Raw genomic sequence first — 24,479 nt, forward strand, 5'->3', positions numbered from 1 at the left:
AAAAATGATTATGATCTCAGAAGAGGTAATGATGCTCCATTTGAAGAAAAACTTGACACATGTTAATTCAAAGCACCTCTGCAACAATGTCTTTAGTGATTGCCTAGCCATTTGTAGGCCCTCGGATGGTCTGATCAAATATTAACTAGCCTACAGAGGGGGCGTGCCGTGGAAATGGCAAACCATCAACTGGTGGTTCTAATAAATCTCTGCTGATGGCATTATCTTAGTGGAGCCCATGATTCCCACGGGACAACCACCCACTGATTCACTCAAGCTGAAGGCCAGAGCCTTGCATCAGCGGCAGCAGTCAGTCGGCCTCCCCCTCATTTAGCCAGGATTTGGAGATCGGTACTGGATACTGCCCACGCATACGGCAGGGCTGTCAGATAAACCAGCCTCCTGATGACTGATCACCTGTTCGGCTAACGACTGATGTGGATGACACCCCCCCTCCTCGGCACCCACCAGCATTACAAGCAAAGTACAATATCTGGCTGGCTATCTGCTGCAGGTAAAAATCACCCAGTCGTGGAGTCTGTTTGACTAAGCTGCCCCAAAGGCACCGCTGCTCAATGCAGTCGGATGAATCTGAACATCAGTCAGTCGTCCTGCTGCTAGCTTCCAGCCCCTGGTCAATGCCGTCGGCACAACAGTCTCTCTCTCCCTCTCTCTCTTCTCGTTCGTTTGCCCTCACGGCTCATTGATTAATCGCAGTCATTAGGCGGGTAGAGAGTCACCTCACCTGGAGTTAGAAGGTGGAAATCGGTGGGAGATTAAAATTAATCACCCCGCAAAGCCACAGGACTGCACAGGCACAAGAGAGAATTTTCAGAGAGAGAGAGAGAGAGAGAGAGAGAGAGAGAGAGAGAGGGAGAGGGAGAGAGAGGGGGGGAGAAAGAGAGAAAGAAAGAGAGTGAGAGAAAGAAAGAGAAGGAAGGAGAGAGAGAGGGGGGGAGAAGGAGAGAGGGGGGGGGAGAAGGAGAGAGAGGGGGGGGGAAGAGAGAAAGAAAGAGAGTGAGAGAAAGAAAGAGAAGGAAGGAGAGAGAGACAGGACAGGGACGAGAGCGATTTTTAATTTCGGCGACACTAGACAACAGCTGCTCACCCAGACGGAGGACGAAGGTGGAAAGACGACGGGAGAGGTGGAGAGACAAGAGAGACCATTTGTCGTTTTCAGTTTATTTTATTATTTAAAAATACATCACAAAATTACACACACACAAAAGAAAAAAAATAAGGTTTTTACATAATGTGCAAACCAAAAAAGAAAGAAAAAAAGAGAATATCTTCAAACATTATTAGTACACTTTTTCAAATCTACAGTTAATGGTATTAGAAGCAGTAATTGCCATTTAACTTCAAGGACCTGTACAATTTCACCTAATCGCTACTGACTTTGATTTTAGATCAGCAGTTGAATGGCTAGACGTCTATGCTACCGAAGGACTACCTGGTCCCTATCCAAAAAAAATACAAATCAGAGGACAACATTCAGCCGTGAGGGCTTACAGAAGAACGAATGGCCCTCGTCTCCACAATGAAGAGCAAAGGCCTTCCACCTATTCTTTGATCTTCACCCAAAAAGAAATGAATTCCAGCACGTTTGTTTGCAAATGTTTCTCCTGAACCCAGATATCGGATACATTCTCTCTACAGCCTTCACCTGTGTGAGTCTGTACACAATCCTCTTCACTTATGTATAAACTCGTTACAATTTCCCACACCACCCCCAAAAATGTCATCTTCAGATTTACACTTGCTAAGAACAGCATGTGAGCTAGTAGTTATCGTACACAGTTCATTTGAATGAAACTAACACTCGGAATCAAAATTACAGTATATACATACATATTAAAACAGAAACAATGTTCATAAAAAATGAAATCTGAAACAGCTGTTTAAAAAGGCTCCTTCCAAGGGAGAGACTGTAAATTAATGTTTGGAGATAAAGAGACATGTTGATACTGAGCTGATGGTTTGACTAAAATTCGGACTCAAAAATCACAGCTAAACATTTGAGGTGAACGAGGTCAGTTTCAAAACAGTGTTTGGCGACCTTCACAACCAAACCTGACCAGGGTGCAATGCATTCCTACCGAGTATCCGTATCACGTATACCAAGTATTCCCGTCACCATACCCACACTGGTTTGTGCCAACCTAAGTCAGTGCCACCGACCACGCTGCTGTGGGTCACGGTGGGTGTTTTGTCGGCTACATCCTTTGCGTTAGTCTATGAAAGCCAGCACGGTCAAGGCACATGTACTGCAGGGCTCATTTCAGACTCTCTACGGTCTCGGGAGAGGGGATGGTCACGGAGGGCTTCTTGCGGTCAAAATCAGTTTTCTACGGTGACTCGACAGGCTTTTTTTCGGTCATCAATCTGAGTGTCTGTGGACGCGGTCAACGCTATGACGACTGCAGGGATTATATTAGAGGGGAAAAAAACTAAATTTAGTTAATCCTTCAATTAAATAATCTGACCGATGGTGCAAATAATAGAGCTCACCACAGACCCAGAAGTGGGATACTTCATATTTTCAATTACACACACGAGGCGATTAATACTTATATGTACACACAAGGGACCAAAAGAGCTGGATTGTGGCCATTGTTCTAAAAATGTTATGCAATCAGAGAAATGCGGTGTGTGTATGTGTGTGTGTCGTTAAGGGGGACATGGGGCCTCCAATATGCTGATATGTTGATATGTAATATCAACTGTGGGAGTAGAGCAACTCTGAGGTGAACAGAGTTGACAGGTCCGTTTGTAGTCAAAGCTAATCAAATGTGAGTGCCCTGTGAACAGAGAATGACCCACACGAGCCCAAGTCCCCGCTACTCCCTAAAAACACACACACACACACAGTCTTTGGAACGGCCCTGTAACGAAGGAGGAGAGGGGAGTTGTGTGTGTGGAGGGGGAGTGCAGTACCCACGTGAGGAGACACAAAGACCCACCAATCAAAAGCCTTCTTTTTGAACCACTCCACCACCAAGCCAAGGGCGCTAAAAACGGTCAAGAGGTGGAGGAGGAGGTGGAGGAGGAGAGGAGAGCTCAGCTCAGCAGATTACTAGAGCCCGCCAACCACATGGCACAAACATGTACAAGGAAAAGACAAGGGGAGTGTGGGCGTTCCAGACTCCCACTAAGGATTGAGTAAAAGATCTTGATTAAAAAGGAAAAGAAAAATAGACAGTAAATATCTATCCTTCAAACAATCTCTTGAAACATGATTAAAAAAAAAAAAATTAAAACAAAAAAGGAACAAAAGAAAAGCCCACGAAGGGCACATGAAAGAACTTCATAAACAGGCCTGGAAGGCTTAAATGATGCAGTAAAGCCTTTCTGGTGGGAGACTGTGTTGTTGTTCAACATTACATTTCATTAGCATCACTTAGCCATATCCTGAGACATGTGGTCATGTAATATGCTGGGAGCCTGGACAGAGGTCACACCGGCTAACTAAAACAGAAGGCCAAATTCATTAAAAGGTACCAGTAGGTGACTAGGTGCTAAAGCGTTCAGCACATTATCATATTCAGATGTCTAATTTAGATGACGCATTGTTGGCTTTTACAGGATATATTATTATGTATCCGTGTGAAAACCGTTTATAATCATTTTCACCTAAGATTTCATTTGACAGGATCATCTAAGCTTCAAAAGAGATCATGCACGGGGCTATTTACAACAATAAAAACAGTGGAACTCCAACTCATCCTGCAGACCATAAAGCATGTCAATCACTCATCTTCTTCAGGTCAGGAGAAGTTCTGAAAGTCAATTCATGTGTTTCTTTTTTTTCTTTTTCTTCTTTCCAGTCTCATCTACCATCTTCAGTTTGTCTTCTGTTTGTCCAGGTGTTGAGTGCGTTGTGGGGTTTTAACACAGTTACTCATACAAACTCAGTCACACACACACACACACACACGCAGTCACACGGAGAGACCTGGCGCTGTACGATGATGAGAGTCTGGGGTGAGGGTGAGGGGGGGGTCGCTACACGATGGACCCGTCCCTGTTCTGGGCGGGGATCATGACTGGGATGGCGCCCATGCGGCTGAGGTTGGGGCCCACGGGCTTGCCGGGGGGAGGCAGGGGCGCGTGGCTGGGGGGCCGCTCGAACTCGTCCGAGGGGATCTTGTCGTACTGCGGCTTGGTGTACTCGTGCAGGTTGGAGGGCGACATGGAGCCCAGCGAGGAGCGCTGGCTGCCCACACTGGTGAAGCTACGCGCCGTCGACACGCGACTCTTCGGAGGGGGCACGTCCTCTCTGGGGAGAGGAGAGGAGAGGAGAGGGGAAAGGGAGGGTTAAATCTGAGATCCTTAAGAACCTTTACGCTTTCTGGTTAAATATACCAACATCAATAGAACACAGAACACATAATTAAGTGTGATTGTACAGTATAATGCAACATAAACAGTATGATGATGAAGAGAAACCGTCCATATGAAATAAATACAATTGTTTAGTGAAACGTACATGACTAGCGCAGTACTCATTTCTATTCACTTCAAAATAGATTCAAAATCTTTTTTTCGTGCTCAGTGGTGGAGAGTCCCTGTAGTGCTGTGTGTGTGTACGTCTTAGTTGAGCTAAATCAAGTATGCTCAGGTAATCAAGAGAACTGACATGTTTATTCCTGATTTCCTGAGCAGAGCTGATTTCCCTAATGAAGTTTGTCATGATTGCTGGATAGACTTCGCTCTGGTATGGCAGAACAGGAAGAGACACAATAAAGCCGGATTGTGTGATCAGGGAACCGTTCTAAACTCAATCTAAACCAGTCCACTGAAATAACACAAGTGAGGCTGATCCTCAAAACTCCCAGCGGCTAGTTTATTATCCTTGGAACAACACATATGTTAGGCGTGCCTTATTGAAGCAGTAGGATATCAGGGCAGAGAAGCTTCTCGGCACACAAGCGTGCATTTTCCCCAAATGGTTTCTGATGTCAATGTTTGCTCTGCCCATCACTCTATTTACACACGGAGCATATTTGTTTGGATAGCAGGGTCACCTGGTTTCCTATTTGCACTAGCCTGACATCACTGCTGGGCTAATCTTACATGTTTATGGTTCATCAGGTTCTCCCACAAGCACCTGATCAGAGCTCACTGTGGCCAGGGACAACAGGGAGAGGGAGGCGACCGAGAGAGAGAAAGAGAGAGAGAGAGAGAGAGAGAGAGAGAGAGAGAGAGAGAGAGAGAGGGAGAGAGAGAGGGAACGAGTGTGTGAGAGAGAGAGATGGAGGAAGAGACTGGCTAGCGGATGTAGCCTTAGGGGCGGCGTGGGGGCGAAACCGATGCCAGTGTCGCCGTGCCAACTTCCACTGTGAGTGCCGACTGAGGGGGGAGGTACAGTCACAGAGGAATGCCCCAGACAAGCGGGACGCTGCCAACTGCCAACCTCCTCACCAGCCCCCGGGCTCCAGTCCTCTCCACATTAACAAGCAATCAACAGCAAAACACAAAGCACAAGCAGGGGGAGACAGAGAAGAGGACACCGAAATAGAGCAAAGGGAATGAAAGAGGTACAGAGGGAGAGAGAGAGAGAGAGAGAGGGAGAGAGAGAGAGGGAGAGAGAGAGAGATATCAGACACTAGAGAGAGAGGGTGGAGTGTGTGTGTGTGAGTGGAGTGACTGTGCTCTGTGCTGGTGGTGTGCTGGTGAGAGCTGCATGGAGGTGGCCGGCCTCTCCACTGGCCCTCAGCGCTAATCCCCTCTGTGGCAGGCAGGAGGAGTGACACTGGCCGCTGACACACAGACAGCGGGGCCACCGGCAGGGGAGAGGGGTGGAGGGGGGGAGAGGGGTGTAGGCAGTGGGGCCTCTATGGAGGGTGGGGTGGGGTGGGGGGGGCTGAGACAGACCCCGGGGCTCTCCTGAAAAGCTGTTTCTATGGGACGGCGGGCAGCCAATGGCGGGGGAGAGGGGAGGGGAGGGGAGGGGAGGGGAGGGCTGGGGAGAGCCATTGATAGAGCTGGGCAGGGATCGACTGAACAAACAGACCTCTAAAAGTGATTACACCAGCCTTTCATTTAGAGAAAAGCAGGGGGGAAAGAGCTGATGGCGCGACAACCATTTTTATCCTGGCTCTGTGCTGTGCACAGCGTGTGTGTGTGTGACTGAAAGAGAGTGAGAGAGAGGGGCTGATTGGCGGGGCTGAGCAAAGCCGCGGATTGCGAGTGAAAGCAGGACTGTGTGGATGACGTGCGGCCACAGGCATGCGGGGCCGATTCAGACGCGGTTGCTACCCTACCTACCTACCTCGCCCTCAGCGCACGCCCGCTCTGCTGCCCAGCCTGACCAATCGCACCGCACACAGAGGAGCCGCAGGACAGACGCACGGCCGCACACACATCACGTCAGCAGCACACGGCCACAGCATCTCCCCTACAGCCTACTACACCAACTACACACACCTCCCAGCCCTGCGTCTCCAACTACACACACCTCCCAGCCCTGCAACTCCATGCAGGAGGCTACTCAACTAATGCTTCAGGCACACAACAACCACAACCAACAACAACAAAAAAAAAATCAGACATTTTAGACCCTAATTTCACTCCTGCTCAAGAAACCCTTTTGGCTCCCCACCCATCAACATCCATCTGTGCTCCTACCACTCCACCCACATTAAGCCCAAAATGAGCCGTCCGCTCTCAAGCCCTTGGCCCTGATATTTACATTAGCCACGGCATCCAAGCGTGGCTCCCATTCATCAGAAGCCATTAATCACACTTGCAGTGTGCTATAGGTAGCGGCGGAGCATCTGTAAGGTGTCGGCGGGCAGCAGTCACGGAGCATGGTGCAATGCCAAGGTCACCGGCTCCCGCCGCCCCAGGTGTACGGCTATTGATCGGCTCTGCGCCTTTCCTGTGCCTCGCGTCACTGCGGATATACAGTACACACATACACAGCCCTAATGGGCAACTGACGCGTGTGCTGGGGGCAGTGTGTGCTTGGGTCCAGCCTGGAGGAGCTGCGTCTGAGGAGAGGAGAGCTGAGCTAGGTGTGTGCCGATGTACACACAGCGCATTCCGCCAGCTAAGGAAGGGTTAAGTGCTGCTGCGGCACACTTGGGATGAAAAGTGGATGGAAGTTATGGATACAAATGTCAAGGTGATAAAAATGGCAATAAATGGAACCGGCTTGGAGAATGTACAAGCACACTGCCTCGGCTTACTGTCTGCTGGTATGCAGTGCTCCGTGTGTGTGTGTGTGCGCGTGTGCGTGTACCTGATTTCGTAGGAGATCTCCTTCTCGTACTTCTTGCGGTGGCGAGCGCGGCAGCAGCAGAAGAGGATGATGGCGATGATGATGAGGGCCAGGAGCACGCAGATGACCGCCGCCGCCACGATCCCCGCCGTGTTGGGAGCTGAGGAGAGGACAACACATCACCATCATCATCATCATCATCACATCACCATCACCATCATCGTCATCAATCTAGAATGGCCTACAGTACTACAGAACATAACTGAGACAGAAGACAAAGAGCCATAGCCGTGAACATGGCCGGGGTCTGATCAAAGTGACTAAATGGGACTTCATCAAGGTTTATATGGGTTTGTGAAGCTCTATGACATAATACATGTGTGACCATTTACTTTCCTTTTTGGAAACCTCTAAACAACTCTATTAGTGTCCTGACTTCCATACAAACATCCATAAAGTGACTGGTGCAGATGGACAGCAGGGTCTTCCTAAAGCCAGGACTTTGGGGGTCAAGGTGCCAGGCAAGAGGAGCACTAGCCCCTGTGGAGCACATGTGCAGTGTGTGCTGGTCTGGGAGGGGGGGAGGGAGGGAGGGAGGGAGGGAGGGAGGGAGCGCTACTTACGCGGGATGACGCTCAGCTCGTACACACAGTCCTGCATGCCCACGCGGTTCTTGGCCACGCAGCGGTAGGTCCCCGAGGAGCCCTCGCTGGCGTTGCGGATGTTGATCCTGCCGCTCACAGGGTCTGAGGAGGGACACCAACACATGAACAGGACGTCCATTGAGAAGTCTGGACCAATACGGGAACATACAGCTCTGGAAAGCACGGCACATTCGTCTGATGTCCTAAGGTTGCCGAGTGACCTTCAAATGAGTTGACCGTCATATTCAAATGTGCAATGACCTCTTCATTTTGAATATGACCATTAACTCATTTGAATATCACTCAGCAACTGTAGGACGACATCAGAAGATGTGCCGTGGTCTCTCCATTTTTTCCAAAGCTGTATGTGATACGCATAATATCTCTCTCTCTTCACGTGTGTGTGTGTGTGTGTGTGTGTGTGTGTGTGTGTGTGTGTGTGTGTGTCTTACCCAGAACGGCGGTGGCGGGCAGCAGCTTGTTGCCGGTGACCCTCTCCCAGGTGTAGGTGATGGGGTTGGTGCCCTCGGTGGAGTCGCAGCGCAGCACCACGTCCTTGCCCACCTGCGTGGCCCCCTCCGAGTAGCACCGCGGCTTAGACGGAGCGACTGCACAGGAACAGAGAGGGAGGGAGGGAGGGAGGGAGAGAGGGAGAGAGAGGATGGACAGAAAGAGACAGACAGACAGAGAGAGAACATCAAAAACAATGGTCCAGGTGCAAACAATTACCGTGCATACCTCCATGAGCAGCCATGGTTGTTTGCTTTCCTAGGGGTCTGACATGGGGCCTTCAACGTTTAAACACTACCCTTCAACCCCCACACACAGGCAGCTTACATCCCAGTGTCCAACACACACACACAAAGAGACGTGAAGACGCACACACACACACACACACTGTTTGGTGCTTGTTCCTGTTCTGTTGCAGCTGCCATACACAAAATAATGAGCTGCGGTAATCAGGGGGGGAACACAGCTGCTGTCAGCGCAGATACTGCCATTGACATTTACTAGAACCGCACAGAGGGAACGAGGGAAGAGGAGAGGAGAGGAGGACAGGAAAGGAGGGAAGAGGAGAAGAGAGAAAGGCCAGAGCAGAGGTAGGGGGCATCTCTCCCCCTCCCTCTCCCTGTGAAGTCCGAAAAGAAAAGGCAAACAGAGCGTAGTCTCTGCTGGCAGGAGATGAGATGAGAATCCAAAGGCAAACAAGCCCTTAAATTAAAAGCAGGCTGGAGAGGGAGAGAGAGACTGAAGGTGGTAGAGGGGTGAAAGAGAGGGAAGGGGAGAAGGAAGGGGGAGAGAAGAGCCTCTGTGTGTGTGTGTGTGTGTGTGTGAGAGAGAGAGAGAGAGAGAGACAAAGAGAGAGAGCTAGAGTATGAGTGTGTGAGTGAGTGTTGTGTGAGTGAGTGTTGTGAGAGTGAGTGTGTGTGTGTGTCTGTGTGTCTGTGTGAGATGGGGTCAGGCCAGGTCAGTGTTCGACCCCACGGACCCCCATCCGGGCCGATAGAAGCGGGCTCGATGCTGACATCATGGCTTGTGAAAACAGAGACGGCCGGTTACAAGGGCCAAAGGCTTTCAGTGCAGAAAAACTGGATTAACAGCAGTCAGACACACACACACACACACACACACACACACCAAATGTGCAATAGTCTACACTACACACTCAACCAAACTCTACCAGCTCCGGTGCTCCTGAGGTCTATGACTGACCGGTCTCCACCAGTTTGGCCTTCGTGTTCCTCCTCTCATTCCCCTTGCTCTGTCTTTTCCTCTCCCCATCAGCCTCAATTATCTCTGGCAAACACGGTTTTCCTCTCTCTCTCTCTCTCTCTCTCTCTCTCTCTCTCTCTCTCTCTCTCTCTCTCTCTCTCTCTCTCTCTCTCTCTCTCTCTCTCTCTCTCTCTCTCTCTCTCTCTCTCTCTCTCTCTCTCTCTCTCTCTCTCTCTCATGAGAGGGGGAAGGAAATGTGCTGTAATGAAACGGATGCATGTGATGCATTATGCTTACTATCAGATATGATCTCTTCACGCTAATACACAAATACACACACGCACACACACATACAAGAAACACACCCACACACACACACCTTCAAACAAACATATAAACCGATATCTGCACACATGATCACCCAACCACACTTACACATATGCAAGCGTATACACATACACACACACACACACACACACTCACTCACTCACACACACACAGACACACACACAAAATGCTAAAAAAAGATTAGCATGTAATTTCGTGTCCTCTGGTGCTGATAGTCGACCAACTAGAAACCCCAACAAGCTAATCAAATAAAAACCAAGTAGCACGCATAATTAATGGCTCACGCTCTACAACACATAGCGACGAGCCCACTGAATTAGCATAATCTTCATCCATTTCACTGCCATTCCAAGCAAGCCTCAACAAATACAGCACTACAGCAGAATCATGTTTGCATGTAACCCCCCAAACCAGACATAAACACTCTGTTGAGTGAAACTAAAGAAGGCTTCTGCATGTTCACCAACTGTGAGGGAATCCTTCAGATGTGAGGCGCATCTAAACTAAAGCATGTGACTGAGGGAGGTGTCAGATCGGTGTGTAGATGCCTTGTTCTGCTGTTTATCTGATAGCCCCGAGTGTTTGGACACAAGGGCTCGCTGAGCAGGCCTGCAGATTAGCTGTGCAGCATATTTACAGCTGGGTTGGATAGGATGTGTGTGTGTGTGTGTGTGTGTGTGTGTGTGTGTGTGTGTGTCTATTTGTTAAGCCTGGATGCAGAGAATTGGCTCTCAAGGGCAACAGCACCCACACAAAAGCCTTCCAGACCTCTGTGTATGCGTGTGCGTGTGTGTGCGTGTGTGTGTCTCCTTGGCTGCACTCTCACTTTGAGACGTGATTCGAAGCTGTGTGTGTGTGATGTATGCGTGTCTGTGTGTGTGTGCACTTGTGATGTGTATTCAGATAAACAAACACATGCACAAACACATTGATATGCAGCCTGAGCCTGTAGGGCTTGTGCACAGATGATGCTAAGGGCAATGACAAGAGATCACACACACCTGTCATCAGGAAAATGCAGTGCGCGCACGCACACACACACACATACACACACACACACACACACACACACACACACCAACGCACACCACTTCAAGAGCAAAACACACCTCACACATGCATATATTCACATCACACACACACACTCACTTTAACAGCACCACACAGCGCAGATCTGTAAAAGTCAAACACATACAGTAAGACACACACTTGAACAGCAGCCATCTCTTTGACCTCAGAACAAACCTAGCTACCCATCCCTGCCCATCTCATGTCTCAACAACAGCCGACTCCAGATCAGCTCGAGCCCTCATCTGACATGGACCCATGCCAGACAGGCGGATCTGAGGCTGGTCCAGCGACAGGGCTGCTGTGTGCAGCGAGAGCGAGAGCGCGAGAGAGAGAGAGAGAGAGAGAGAGAGAGAGAGAAGAGAGAGAGAGAGAGAGAGAGAGAGAGAGAGAAAGGAATTTAGACTGTAGTCTGGATTTGACGTATTTCTAAGTCACACTGCTGCTGGGCTGTCCAGACAGCAGAAAGTGGCAAAGGGGCGCTGAGTTGACTGGTTCCAATGACCCATGCAGAGCCATCAGCACTGCTGCCTCAGTGCAAACTCAGATCGATTTGCCTATTTGCTCCATCTTGAATGTGAACTCTATCCTAGCACTCATCTACAGTGTGGATCACGTATCAGAGTTGTGCTGGCCACTGGTTGTTGGGCATCAAGTGGTTTCACTGGATCCTCTCCATGCAATAGAGCCTGTTTGAAGTGCTCTTGTGTCTACCTGTTCTGTCCCAGCCTCTCTCTATCTGTCTGCATCTCCTTCATAGACTCTCTCCCTGGCTATCGCTTTTCCCATCTCGTCTCCTCTCCTCTCCTCTCCCTCCCCCTCCTTCATCTCGTCCTCCTCACAGTCACTCCCCCTCTCCCCCTCCCACCCCCCCCCCCCCTCTCCATCGCACTCTTCATTAAGCTGCTGAAATATGTTTCATAATTGATAGCACCTATCCCACGGCCAGATTATACGCGACAATTAAATCTGACCCCTGGAAAACGACTCCCTATGGCATGGGGGGCCGTTGAGGGCGGCGGCAATAAATAAAACTGAATTCAGTGTCAAGCCTTCAGGCTGGAGACGAGAAGGAAGGATTGAGGGATAATGCCTCCACTTATTCAGGATGAGTGGCTAACCAGCCCCTACACCATTCACATATAGGAGGCGCGCACACACGCTCATACACACACACGCTCTAATTATGCACACACAGACACGCACATACACACACAGTAGTAGCGGACGGACACGTAAGTGGATATGTAGGACAGGATTTTGGAGGATTGACATCCAGTCTTTCAAATGGCATGGCAGTGAGAGCTCAAAACCCTGTATCTTACCTCAGAGATATAAAGCCCCTCACAGCACCGGCACTCACAATACTGCAGTGACGTGCACAGACGGCACACACGCTATTTGAGAACACTGTATCTGATCTCCTGGGACACTCCTACCATTGCTTACTTAGATGAACACACATACTGTACTTTCAGGAACTTGCTTGCTGCCCAGCATCGGCCTTTTTCTTGCGTAAGCAAACTGATACCAGGCGTCCTGCCGCTGTATTGTCTCTGTAGGCAAATGAATGTTATGCTCTCACGAGAGCCCAGTTTCAGGAAATCACTCTCGGTGGCACACAGGTCTGACAGCTTTGCATTAAAAGGCAGTGTGTGGGTGTGTTCTCGCAATTTCTCCTCTGTTCTATTTGACAGAAATTATTTTGACAGGGACTTTTTGGGACAGGTGAGGCTGCGTTTCTGTGTGTGTGTGTGTGTGTGTGTGTGTGTGTGTGTGTGTAATGAATTCCTGCCAAACGGCTTCCGAGTAAGCAATGGAGCCAAACATTTAATCTGCTGCCTCTTATTTACATGAAGCATGTCTTAAATGAAAGCGTTTGATCTGCGGATTATGTTGATTAGCAAATGAAGACTGACTTCTAAGAGACTGCACTGTTTTCACAGAGAAATCCTCCGATTTGAGCCGACAACAGAGAACTCCAAAGGAAAACCCAGACTCTCAATGACGGTCCCTCATTAACACCTACTGTACCATCAAGCCATGCGCAGAGTAAGCACACTCAAAACTTAGCTCTGAGGACCACACTTTCCTGGCAGGCGCTCACTCAGAATGCAGAGAGTAGTTTTAGGTCAAAGATGAATTACGTTCATGACGTTGCTTACACACACACACACACACACACACACACACACACACAAAATGTTCATTTTTTGAAGAACGTGGGCTTCTTTTCAGATATGATGCATTACTTAATCATAACTACCTAATAGCCAGCAGAACGGCCCATTTCAAAACTAGATAGCTGGACTTTGTCACCAAATATATCTTTAAAAAAACATACATCACGCCCAGGAGCTGAGGAGCACATGGTGAAGTATTGGGGAGGACTAGTGGGAACAGTGGCATTTATCCCTCCTTAATGCGACCGGAACATCCAAATGAATTTGAAGAAGCTTCCAAATTGTGCAGTTGCGACCACTATTCTCTTGCCACAACTATTCTTTCTGCTCTTGTTTTCTGTTTACTCGGAATGTGCTGGCTTTTGGTGTTCAGATGGTAATTGTGGGTAGAAAAAGAGGAACCATGTGTACTGGAGATAGCGTGGCCAGCCGTGTGGAGCTGCAGTGATATGGCCGACACTCATCTCAATGTGGTCACTGCAGCTTCAGGCTGCCCTCGGTTGTCAGATGAGGTCAAACCATACCAAGATCGAGGACAACCCGGTCTGACCCCTTAACCACATTTTATTGGATGGTTGATGATTTTTTGTATGGGTAATGTATGAGGAAGCGTTCTGTGGTTTATGAAGATGACCACTGTTAACTATGCAAGGCAACTTGCCTCCCATACAAACAAGGGGTTCATTCATTTATTCACTCATTCCCTCACTCACTCCCACACATTCATTCCCTCTGCATTAGAAAACTGAAACCGGACTGGACTTCCAATCCCTGACCACTGGCCCCCCCCCTGACCACTGCCCCCCCCCCCCCCCCGACCACTGGTCTCCCCCCTGCCCCCATCGGCCTCTTCAGGGGCACCAGCATCCCAACTCACCCATCACTCGCAGCACCACCTTGCGGCTGCGGATGCCCGGCACCTTCTTCACCTTGCACTGGTACGTGCCCGTGTCGGCCGACTTGAGCGCCAGCAGGTTGATGGAGGCGTCGCCGTTTTTGGGGTCCATGGAGTTGAAGTGGACGCGGTCCTTCAGAGGAGCGTAGTAGTTCTCGTACGCCCGGTCGCCAGAGTACAGGATGACCTGTCCGGGAACAGAGGAGAGGACGTCAAAGACTGAGAAGAGGAAGTGCCCGTAGTGCGCTTTAGAAAAGTACAAATTTAACAATCTGGGTACCACAAAGAGCAGAACCAAAAAATTCATTGTGGCTCAGAGTTTTGTTTGGCAACCATTCATATCAGTGGAGAGATAAGCAAACCAGCTGAAAAAGGGTGTGGTTAGTGGTGGGGGAAAGGTGAGGGGGTTAAGGGTGGTGGTGGTGGTGGTGGTGGGGGAAAGGTGAGGGGGTTAAGGCTGGTGTTGGTGGTGGGGGAAAGGTGAGGGGGTTAAGGGTGAGGGTGGTGGTGGTGGGGGGGGATCTTCAGACATGAGGCCGGGGTTGGAGAAGGTCAGACGTCTCTACAGTAAGCGGATTCTCTGGCCTTCACGCAGGAGACGGAGCAGCCGAGCGGCCCCTCTCTTATCTGCAGCACGGCCCTCAGAGGACCAGGCATGCTTGCCCTTTTCACCAGCCACACAAACAAAGGGCTTCTGTTGAGCCAAATCATCACCTGCTGTGTCAACACCATACTCAGCCCAAGGTGTACGTGTACACACACACACACACACACACACACACTTTCTCTCAACCATAACACCCAGACCTACACACACACACACACACACACGCTAAATACCAGAACTCTGCTCCTGGCTCTGAGAGATGCCCAGACTTCAACTTCAGCGGTATCTATATGCTTAGTGCTTATGCCCTATAGACAATGCACACACACACACACATAGACAAATACACATACATAGACAAATGCACAATCTCTGCCAAACATCCACTCCACACAATACTACACACACAGAATCCATCTCTCTGCCTCTCTTATTTTAACTTCCCCTCTCTCCCTCTTACACACACAGACTGACCCTCAAAGCATAAGTGGGTATTACTCCATTTAAATTCTCGCTTAAATTGTGTGTGCAAAACTCAGCAGTGCCAAAACGCACTCAAGCAGAGACGCCGAGCAATCCCTATTTACACACACACACAAACATACACACACACCACAGGAGGCGTGCGCTCTCTGTAACCAGGCCGATAAAGAGGAGGCCTCACACAGTCTCTCACACATACACAAACACACACACACACACACACACACACACACACACACACACACACACCAGGGTGCTAGAGAGATGAGCATGATACACACAGAGGGAAAAACAAGACAATGGCAAAAGTGGAATAGTAATGAACACATCAGAGAAACACAGGGGGTTAGGAGAGAGACCGACAAGAAACAAGGACACTGAATCCACACACGGAGACAGAGAGAGAGATGAGGGGAGAGGGAGGGAGAGAGAGAGAGAGAGAGAGAGAGAGAGAGAGAGAGAGAGAGAGAGAGAGAGAGAGAGAGAGAGAGAGGGAGAGAGAGATAGAGAGAGAGAGAGAGAGAGAGAGAGAGAGAGAATAACTACACACAAGGAGAGAGTGAGAGATAACCTGAACTCTACACAAAACAAAAAGGTGACTGTCCTCCAGGACAAGTTGAAAGGTTGGCTGTTAGGATGAGTGGGCACCTTGTCCATATTAAGCACGGAGCATGTTTGTCTAATGCGCACCACCTGTGCCCCCTGGACAGAGCCATATTAGCGGACTTCAGCTGGATTCCCCGCACCAGGGGTAAGCACTCCGAAATGAGAACGCGGGAGAGAGAGGAAATTGAACAGCCTGGAGCTAAAGACAGACAGGCAGACAGGCACTCACACTAGTCTCACTCCTACCAAACTTCTCTTCCCACACAAGGGACACACACACACACACACACACCATGGCAGACATATTTACACGTATGCAAATTTCACAGCCAAAAATACACAAGGACATGTGGTATGCATACCAGAAGCTATTGCACCTCTTAACTGGAACATTCAATATTTAAAACACAAACATTAAAAGACACACACATACATACACGCGCGCACACACACACACACACTCACACGATGACACCTGACAAAGAAAACAACATTACCACCACCACACACACACGCATGCACGCACACACACAGGCACGCCACGCACACAAGCATGCACACACTCATGGATATGAAGGCCCTGTAAGTAAAGCCCCTGAAGTAGAGTGGGCTACTTGTGCTGAGGTCAGGGGGTTCCTGGTCTTGTTTTTTTCCCTGCGGGCCAGACAGCTCGGTAGAGAAGTAACTTTACTTCTGTTCTGATCTCAGATCAGCTCCAGTGGGACCGGCTGACAGCAGCACACGCGACATGCCGACTCCGCTCGGTGGGCAGAGCGAGCCACAGGGACCTGAGGACAGGGCTTCAGGAGAGAGGAGAGGGAGAGGGAGCGGAGGAGCGCTGACCGAGCCGAACCACGCCGCACCCCCCCTGCTCCCCGTGGCCAGCAGGGCTGAGTCAGCTCCACCTGCGAGAGCGGCCTGCGCTCGACGCAGCGGGGTAGTCGTGCATGCTCACTTCACTCCACCCACCCCCACCCCCACCCCCACCCCCAGCCACATCCTGACCCCACCAGTCTTTCTCTTTTTTTCCCTCCCTTTTGCTGTTCCTTCTCTTTCCTTGCCGTGGCTGCATGTGATTTTGATTAGTCTTGATGTGGGAACACTCTGCCTTCCTTATAAAAATCTACCTGAGGCCAACGGCTGAGGCCCAATGCAGGAGGGGGGGTTTGGTGTCCAAGCAGCCTACACGTGGCCATTTAAAAAGGTGAGGTCATTGGCTGGAGTCACGTGACACCCCCCCACCCCCAACCCACACACACACACACACCCACACACAAGGATGACAAACATACAGCTGGGAGTGCGGAGTGCTTCATTTGATATGCAAATCAATGGTGAGTCACCTGGCTGCTCTGGAACATCCACAGTGTGTCCGTCCTGCCGTCCCCTACCTGCCCCCCCCCACCCCACACACACACACACACACACACACACACACACACACACCTCTATCTCCAGAGCAGCACTGACTGCACCTTCACCTCCAGCTGCTCTTCCCAAAGACACAGGCACGCGGCCGGCCTCATCAATTTCACTTGGCCAGGCACACCAAGCATGAAATGAACATCTAACTGTTGACTACAAACTATTACTGTGATGATTAACAGCGATCCCGTCTGGCCTCCTTGTAAAAGCACACCGAACAGAAAATCGATGCTCAATGAGAAACTCTTTTTTTTATATTTTCATTCTGGTGCGATTTGATTTCCTGGCCCACGCAGCGCCACCCCCGTCCCTCTGAACTGGAAGGATATTACACTTGGGAGGTGAGGAGGCCAGCGCTGGGTATTGGACTAGGAATTGGAAATCTGATGAATACTCACACACTCAGATATAGTCATTCCACAGCTGACATTCCACCACACACACACACACACACACACACACACATCCCATCATGGTGCAATCATATTCAGCATGCTATATGGCTACACCCAGCAGGCCAGCGCAAGGCAGGGTGTTGAACAGGGGATTGGAAATCTGATAAATCCATACACAAACACTAGCCTATATTAAGGCCCGCAGAAATCTCTACTCAATGCGTGAGCTTTATTTAACGCTTGAGCCGTAGCGCAGCTGGTTAGCTGCGGTCGTTCTGTGTGACCCGTGGTGATGTGGGAGGCGAGCGTATGTGCAGGCGACCCCACCCAAGCCCCCCCTGAGGCCCCTCCACCTCTAGCCAACGCTAACGCAGATGCCCTCGGCGGGATTGGGGGGCTGACCAACTGGGCATGCATGTATGGAATCTCTGAGCTCATCACCGGCACGGCAGAAAAACAGAGCGAGCATCAGTCACGCTCCACTGTCCCCCAAAAGAGGGCCGCATTCAGAGGGAAGAAGACAATGATCTAAAATTGGGCTTCTGCATTCAAGGCGCTTCCTATTGTCTCTGGCATACATACATGGGAGGCACTGCAACCACACAAAGGCAGCCAGACACACAAAGGAATGCGGAGAGCGCTACAGTAAACAGTCAGCCTGGCTCCGCAAAGACCCAAACTACTCTCCCAACACAGTCTGACAGCCCACAAAGAGACGCCTACTAACAACCAACAACAACAACAACAATAACAACAACATCTTACATTTTTCTGTCTACTGCTACTCAACATTGTGTGATCTCAATAACCAGTCGCTCACTTCACTGTGAGAACACACGGCTCATGTAAACCCAATCAGTGCATCTGTGCCTTGAGACGGTGTCTGAGCTCTAAAAGCGTTCGACCTGTTGACCGAGAGGGGGCATTTGAGCCGCGCTGGTGCGGTGAGATGAGAGAGGGGGGGGGGGGGGGGGGGGGCTGCGGAGATAAGAGCAGGGGAGATTAAAGGAAAGCAAGTGGCCACCCTTCTCTTTTCTTCTCAGCCTCCCGCTCACTAATCCAGTCTGGAGGGCTCTGTCAATCACACGGCCCAGCTGGACCGCCGCCACTGCAATTACCCAGGATGCTCGGGGATGGGGAATGAGCGCATGGTCGCCGGGAGTGCAGACGAGGCCAAAAGGCCCCAGGACCTTCGTCCCGGAATACCCTGAAGTACACACACACACACACACAAACAATCACAACCGTAGCCTAGCCAAGACCAACATACAGGTGTTCATACGGCAACACAAACTCCCAAAGCTAGAACCACATGGACACTGCGCACAAACACACAGGGCAGCAGGTACACACCGAGACTCCCTGGTTACTGTGGGCCATGAGGCGCAGACATCTGACCTGTAGTGACCCGGCTATGCTGCTCTCCTACTGATCCTCCTAAAGGCCACGGAGGACTAGAGCCTGAGCTGCCCAGCTGCACTGTGGACGGACCTCAGGGGGAGCTCAGAGGGAGAGCAGCTTGCACATTAACATCCATTAAAAGGACTCTGTTGCTTATGTTTCTGTCTCCTTAGCTTCTCTCCGCATTTATTGTCCTTAAGTCTCGGAGTCTACTCAGAGTTTTAGTGTTCTCTGTCTTTTGCTCTGTACTTATGTTTAATGTCGCCTGTCTCTATATTTGCAAGGGATATTTGTGCTGCCATCTTGACCAGGAAGAAGAGATATTGTACCTCAATGGGACAGTTGTGGTAAAATATAGAATAAATCAAAATAATAAATAACTCCATGGGTAATCAGTGGTAAACACACAGACCAAACTGCAACGATGACACTGTTTATCTGTCTGAGTCGCTGGTGCAGCACAGTGCAATGATGTCTCACTCTCACGCATTCCTCAGGAACTGCAGCACACCCACCCACTCCTCAATGGCAGCCGTCTTTTTGTTTAAAGGCAGAAAAACAATACGCTAGTGCAACCATCCCCCCCCAGTCCTCAAATTAATCACAAGTTCTTCCCATTATAAATCTACAAACTGGGTCAAACTCGCTCACTCACTCAGACACACTCACTGAAAACATTTGGGAGGCTCTCTCTGCCATTCTGAGAGGAAGGGGGTGGACGCCGAGTTGGGGAGAGGGGGGGTGGGAAAATGGTGGCTGGAGGAGTGATTTGGTGCGGTGTGTTCCGGAAGGCCTATAGCTTCTTGGGCTTGGGCAGCACTGTGCTGGAGTGTGGCGTGAGCGGAGGAGGGTGCAGCGCTGCCCAGGGGAGGGATGACCCAATTCTGGGGCGACCCAAAGAGCAGCAGCAGCCCCCGGCGCAGGTGATGGTGGTGGTGGTGGTGGTCAGGGGCAGTGGGGGCGATCCCAGCGAGACCGGACGAGCGGGCAGCTGAAGGCGTGAGAGGGCCGGGGAGCCACGTGCCAGAGCCCAGCGCCCGGAAGAGAGCTCCACTTTCTGTGTCAAACCAGCGCCCCCGGCTAAACACCATGCTCCCGCCACCTACCTACACCCGCGCTGGCTGTGTGTGTGTGTGTGTGTGTGTGTTAACGACATCGCAGCACAGGAGATGGTTCAGAGGATAGAGCGTGTGTGTGTGTGTCTGAAGGATAAAAGGAGAATGTCTGTGTGTGAGAGAGAGTGTGTGTATGTGTGTGACTGTGAGCATGTGTATACGTTTCTAAGAGTGCGGACTCACAGACCCTAAATCTCCTTCTCTTCCCGTCTGGCTCTAAACAGGATGGAAGACCACTACAGAGAGCAACAACAGCAGCTAAATCACATTAAAGGATTCACATTCACAAGGACACAAACAAACACACACACACACACACACACACAGCCTCAATACGTAAATGCCTTTCACATAGTCGGCATTATAAACATTCGGCATGTTTTCCATTTTAAGCTCAGGCCCAGGTATATGCCACACACAGTGCCAAATGTGGCCCACTTTATTGGGCCTCAAAACAAAGCTACATGCGTGTAAAACATTAACTAGCTCTGTCGTCATGCCATCCAGGCCTGTGTGAAGCCTCGTAACAGGATTTGTGTGTGTGTGTTCTGGTTTGTGGTGTGTGTGTGTGTGTGTGTGTGTGTGTGTGTGTGTTTGTGTGTGTGTTGCAGCGGAGGGGGGAGGGTTCTACACAACCACCAAACTACTGCTGGAGCCACATCACAAGTAATCATCCAAAATGTGCCTCCCAGCCCTGCCAGCCTGGAACGAACACTGGAAAATCTGAGGACCATTAAGGTAATAACTTCATAAAGGTATGTGCTCACACACTGGTTCATAAATAGTTATTTTTCCATCATTTAAGCAAAATATGCTTGTGGTATATTATATATGGTTGGATTATATAGCTTGGATTATGCTTAAAGCTCAGGATAATAGGACGTGTGAATGTAGAATGAAACTGAAAGAGGGGTGGTAGCTTTCTGCAGTAACTTAGGCACAAATATGTCTGTAAGCGAGCAACAGGAAATGGTGACCTTTGGCAGGACATGTTGTGTGCATGACTTGAAGCAGTCAGACCAGTTTAGCGTTCTTGTTTATGCTTGAAACAAATAAAGCACTAGCGTGGCATTAACAGCACTGGGCTGACCTCACACAGTTTCGAGTACCTCCTCGTAAGATCCAAACAAAGACAATACTCTCATATTTCCGTTACCAACAACAACACACACACACAAATTCACACACACACACACACACACACACACACACACACACAATAGTAAGTACTCACCACTTTCTCCTCATCCTGGTTGTCTGAGGGCTGGAGGCTCCACTCGATGTCCAGCGAGCCCGAGTCCTCGGGGGCCAATGTGAACTGGCAGTCGAGCTTCACACTCTCGCCACTGGCCTTCTCCACAGTGGAGGGGCCTCCCGAGATGATCTCCAGGCCATGGCTAGACCCTATAGGGAGAGACAGAAAACAACACCACGTTCAAAATGATACTCTGTGTATCCTTAATAAAAGAAAGCTAGCCTCATCTCGGGTGCCTGATTCAAAGAAGAGCAAGGCTAAGTCGTGTGGAGCGGTGGGAGTCTGGGACAGATAAATCTAGGTGAAGTAGACGTCATTTATCAAAACAATGGACTGGGCCTGTGCACAACGGCAGCCGAGAGCTCATTCCGTGTTGGGCCACAGTTCTGAAGTTTGTTCAAAATCAATACTTAATGCTGCCTCGTTTCTAAAAACCTGTCTTATTTTTCATCGGAGATGTATGGGCTCGCGTTATTCAGCATTTATGAGTAAACAAACGGACCCCCTCACAGTTCCCCCAAAATCCCATGCCCGCCTTCGCTGGAACTGAATGAAAGCAATTTTATCTATGCCGTTTACGAGAGCAGACAACCTTAAGCACAACTTCTCTGAACAGCTTTAATTTATCCTTATTAAGATGGAAGGTGGTTTCGATTTATTTTGCAGTCAGCAACTGCATAAAAGATCATCCACACCCATTCCATTTCACCCAAGGCAGAATCAGCGAGGCCTGAATGGATAAAAATGTAGAATTTCAGTGCGGCATAACGCTGTAGGTTGCCATGTAAACACGAAACCATTATGACCTCATTCCTCCGGAACATCCTCGATGATTCTTCTATTCTTGGAATGCTCATAATTTACTGGTGACATCTCCACTCCGCACCACATTAAGCCGCTGGCAGGAGCCGTGTCCAAGACGACTCATCACGTGCTGTCGTTTTATATTAAAATCCCCAGGACAATGCCTTTTCCTTACAGCACGGGCGGCAGAATTTAATCAATTCAGCTCTGCCTTTGAATGACGGACCACGGAATTGGCATTTGGACTTATTCTCAAGCAAAACGGTTTCCTTTTCTCAGATTTTCTCCTTATTTCCATTTTTAGGGACAGATGGCGACTAAATATATTCTCGATGCGGCACACTGTTCATACAGCTCAATATAGCTTCAACCATGATTAATGCAAGGAAGGAAACGGCTAGTTAATTATCTTCCTGTTCCACTATTCATAAAATGTTGCAATCTTGCTCAACACCAAACCTACAAAATCCAAATAGTATGCGTGCATGTATTCACAAAGCACATGCAGGTTAGTGGAGCTGAACAATACAGGCAAATCTAAAGCCTCCATAAAACCACGGGGGCACCATGATGGGCCCATTTGGGAGTTACTGGAAGAGGGAGAGGAATGAGGAATAGGCCCCAGCTCCCGGAGCTCACACTCTGTGGAGCGGGCTGGAGTCTGGAGAGAGGCCATAGAGACACACACACACACACACACACACACACACACACACACACACACACACACACACACACACACACACACACACACACACACACACACACACACACACACACACACACACACACACACACACACACACACACACACACACACACACACACACACACACACACACACACACACACACACACACACACACACACACACACACCCACATTCAGCGTTGCCAGCAGTACACTCACTGACACACGTCTTGCCAAGAACACACTTTACAAGTCATTAGCCCACTTTGGACACAAATCAAACAGGAGGGCCGAGGTGGCTAAATGAGGGTTGAGTTTGGGGAGCTGGGGGAACGCAGAATGAGTGAGGAAGACAGAAAAGAGAGGGAGGAGAGAGAAAGAGAGAAAGTGTGTGAGAGAGAGAGAGAGAGAGAGAGAGAGACGGGGAAATGGCATGGCTGAGCTCATCAGAGTCTAATTTGTGCAAAGGACAGGGCCACCGCATTCCCTGCAACAGAAACTGCGGCCATAAATGACGAGGGGGAAAGGCCGGTTTGGTGAATAGGCTGAGCAGAGTTTCAGTGGTGACTCAGGCACGCAGGCATCGGAACAATGCTCCACTGAAACTCTGGGGGAACCAGTTCTGCCGGTTTTACACCCATCAGTTCTCATGAGGGCCAGCTGAGTGATCATATTCCATCTCTGTTTCATCACTGGACTATGAGTGTGTGAGTGTGTGAGTGTGTGTGTGTGTGTGTGTGTGTGTGTGTGTGTGTGATAATAAGATCACACCCAGCTTTGCCTGCGGCTCAGGCGATTTCTAGTATAACTCATCACACGTAACAAAAGGAGATAAAAGAGAGGCCCTTTAAGCCAGAGAGGCCCTTTAAGCCAAAGGCGTCTGCTAAATCGGCAACGCTCGTGAGCAGAGCAAAACAACACAAGTTTGAATTGAACATTCCAAAGATCCACATGATCCCTTTTAAAGCCCCACCCGGAACCTCTACAGGAGTCTTAACCTACGCAGTGCGCGAGGGGAGGGCATGTCTGCACGCTCTACAGGTTGAGCACGCTTGTTCAACAGCGCTGCGTTTTGTCGAGGGGCTCGGGCAGGCAGGCAGGCGGGCGGGCGGGCGGGCGGGCGGTGATTTAACGTGATGGATTCCTGGCGGAGCTCGAGTCCTGAGAGCAGGCTTTTGTGGGAGTCGTCATTAGCGTTGGAGCCGAGGGCTGGGCTGTGCGGTCTGCCGCTCACCGCCGCTCTAATACAGCGCCACCTTCAATCACCTCATCACATCTGGATGAGCCATAAATCTAGTGCCCAAATCTAATGGGCTCGCCGCTGCTGCTGCTGCTGCTGCTGCTGCGGTGGTGACGGCACCCACTCAAGCACAGGTCATTACTTACCCCCTCGCTTTCTCTCTCTCTTGCTCTTTCGCTCGCTTTTCCTTTCTTTCCCTCTGCGAGCGTTCCTCTATCTGGCCATCCTTTTCTGATTTCTTTTCTTTGACACGCTCCGCTTCCATTTCATGCACGCTTATCTTTCTCTATGTCTGTCACTCAGGTTCTCTTTCTTTCTAGCTCTCTTTCCCTCATTTCCTTTTTGCTCTAAACTCCCATCTCATGGCCGAGTCTTTCCCTCG

General features: G+C 49.8%; 1 protein-coding gene across 1 annotated transcript in view; it reads right to left on the bottom strand.

Moving 5' to 3' along the window:
• Nucleotides 1-1,173: 1,173 nt before the first annotated feature.
• Nucleotides 1,174-24,479, bottom strand: part of cxadr (CXADR Ig-like cell adhesion molecule) — a 50,407-nt gene continuing 27,101 nt past the window's right edge. Inside the window, exons 2-7 of the mRNA XM_062537221.1 lie at nt 21,343-21,512; nt 14,059-14,263; nt 8,322-8,477; nt 7,849-7,971; nt 7,247-7,385; nt 1,174-4,279 (exon numbers count right to left, since the gene is read on the bottom strand). Coding sequence (XP_062393205.1) covers nt 4,006-4,279; nt 7,247-7,385; nt 7,849-7,971; nt 8,322-8,477; nt 14,059-14,263; nt 21,343-21,512 — 1,067 coding nt within the window. The 3' untranslated portion in view covers nt 1,174-4,005. The remainder of the gene's footprint in view (nt 4,280-7,246; nt 7,386-7,848; nt 7,972-8,321; nt 8,478-14,058; nt 14,264-21,342; nt 21,513-24,479) is intronic.

The sequence above is a fragment of the Sardina pilchardus genome, chromosome 5 (genome assembly GCF_963854185.1).
Source record: "Sardina pilchardus chromosome 5, fSarPil1.1, whole genome shotgun sequence".
Lineage (NCBI taxonomy): Eukaryota > Metazoa > Chordata > Actinopteri > Clupeiformes > Clupeidae > Sardina > Sardina pilchardus.